This window comes from Propithecus coquereli, unplaced genomic scaffold (genome assembly GCF_000956105.1).
Source record: "Propithecus coquereli isolate 6110/MARCELLA unplaced genomic scaffold, Pcoq_1.0 Scaffold18, whole genome shotgun sequence".
NCBI classification, from domain to species: Eukaryota; Metazoa; Chordata; class Mammalia; order Primates; family Indriidae; genus Propithecus; species Propithecus coquereli.
Genome location: NW_012142745.1, coordinates 607,783 through 610,168, shown reverse-complemented (window position 1 = coordinate 610,168; position 2,386 = coordinate 607,783). Strand labels below are relative to the sequence as shown.

Below are 2,386 nucleotides of genomic sequence, written 5' to 3'. Positions count from 1 at the left end.
GAAAGAATTGGTTAAACACTTTGATTTATTTTATCTTTTTCCTGCTGTTCCATTTCTTCAATATTATATAAAATAATAATGATAAATCTTTTTATTACAGTGAGTGATTTGGGAATTTTTTTTTTTTGTCATCAGCCATGAAACCTTCTCAGGGGTCTGGTAGTTTTGGAGCCATTCTGGGCAGTAGGACCTCACAGAAGGAAACCAATAGGCAGCTTTCTTATTCAGACAATCAGGTATGTTCATTTGAATCTTTTTGGCTTTTTAAAAAAAAAATGTTAGTCATAGATAGACACCGTATAAGGTAGTTGCAGGAAGTAGAATTTAGACTGTAACGCCTAATATTTTTGGCATTGTCACAAGGGTATTTTCCATATATCTGAAATTTATTGATTTAGCTATCTCAATCTCTTCAATTATTTTTATGAAAATCTTTCTAAGGTTGGTCACATTCTTCCCTTTTTACATATAGTTTTACTAAACACAACTTAACCTTTGCTTGATGCCTCACGGTCATCATTATGAAGCACAGCATAGTTTTTAAAAGCATGGCTTTGGAGTTAGATGTGGGTTCAAGACTTGGTGCTGCCACTTAGTAGCTATGGGTCATTGGGGAAGTTCCTCAAGTATCTGGAGCCTCAGTACCCATCTGTAAAATTGAAACAGCAATAATATTTCAAGGGTTGTTATGAGATAATGTAGGTATAAGTGTTTAGCCCACTGTATATATAGACTGTATACTAACAGCTCTATAAATGCTTGCTGGTATGATTTCTTTAAACCCCTTTAGGTCTATCCTGAATTATGAACTTTGCCTTTACACTACATGATAACAGACTGTTTTGTTCAGGTCTTCCGTTTGCTTTTTAAATAGTTTTTCTTTCATAAATCTTATTCAGCCAGCTGTGAGACTTGCTCTGTACCAGTAAATAATCTTACCACAATTTAGCAGTCCTTATGTCTCTTTTAATTTGTTTTGCAAATGGAAGCCAGGCATAAAATAAGAGAAACTTTGAAGCCCTTTTGTAAGTAAATTTATGAGTTCTCTTTGTCTGTGCAAAGAGGTCATTACTTTGTGCATTTACCAGATAAAGCAATGAATAAGATTTCATTTTGTTAGGTCCTTTTTTATAGGTTAGATTTTTGGGGAGACATTTTTATAAAGTATAATTGATCACAGTAAATTGTACATATTTAAACGTATTCGACATGTTTTGGCTTATGTATACACCCTTAAAGTCATCACCATAGTCAACATGGTGAACATAGCCATAACCTTTAAAAATTTCCTTATCCTCCTTTGTAATCCTTTCTGGTCCCTGTCTGGAAGCAATCACTGATTTGCTTTCTGTCACTATAGATCACGTTGTATGTTCTGGAGTTTCATATAAATGGAATCACTGTGTAATTTTTGGTGGGGAGAGGGGTCTGGCTTCCTTCACTTAGCATAATAGAGGGTATTATACATATTAAGGATACATACTGATTTCTGAAACATTTATTTTGATATTATTAAATGTATATATAATAGATTCTGATGTGAAATATTTCTTACTATGGGATCATGGTCACAATTTTGAAAAGATGCAAAACCGTATAGTATGTTATTATTTATATAACAAAAAGAATAAAATATTGATTTGTATTTACATGGGAAAACAAGAGAAGAATACTTAAAAGGGGTGGGAGAATGGGAAGTGGAAGAACTGGGTGGATGGGGAGGAGGGATAGTGAGACTTCTCACTGTCTATGGCTTTTAAAATTACTTTGATTTGTGAACCTTGAGAATTTATCACCCATTTGAAAATAAATTTAACTTTTTAAACCATTCATCCAGATAATCTTAGAAGTTTTTATATTTCGTATCCTAAGATTGTAATTCTGTAAAAAGAAAGTAATTTGGACATATTTTCCATAGAGAAACCACATAGCTCTTAGTATAGAGATATAAAACTTTACTGACAGAATGTGTAAAGCACTATTTCCCAACTAATGTTTACATTGCTGTATTCTCTCTGAATGTTCTTGCTGTGTCTTTAGGGTAGATTCTTTGATTCATCTTTTGTCAGTGGACTCTCTCACCTTCCTTCTTCCCTTCATTGCGTATATTTATTTCATTCCTCCATACTAGAACCCCCTCAAGAGTCATATGACTATTTTGTTGATTATACAGGACTTGGTATTTAAATTGCGACAAGCAAATGTCCCTTTTGCTCATTCTTAACTTAAAATCATAATTGGATATTTTTTCCTCCAAAGATTATTTCTCATGCCGGTCACTAGAACCATGTCTTTCCGTGTCTTTTTCTAAATTAGTAATTCAGAACAGGGTTCTTGTGTTCTGCCTCCAGGTGTGCTGTAGAATTTTTTTTTTTTTTTTTTTTTT

At 33.1% G+C, this 2,386-nt stretch overlaps 1 protein-coding gene across 1 annotated transcript in view; it reads left to right on the top strand.

The window, feature by feature from the left end:
• USP37 (ubiquitin specific peptidase 37) overlaps window positions 1-2,386 on the top strand; it is a 97,376-nt gene that overhangs the window by 18,656 nt on the left and 76,334 nt on the right. Inside the window, exon 2 of the mRNA XM_012642489.1 lies at window positions 136-236. Within this exon, the coding sequence (XP_012497943.1) occupies window positions 136-236 (101 nt within the window). The remainder of the gene's footprint in view (window positions 1-135; window positions 237-2,386) is intronic.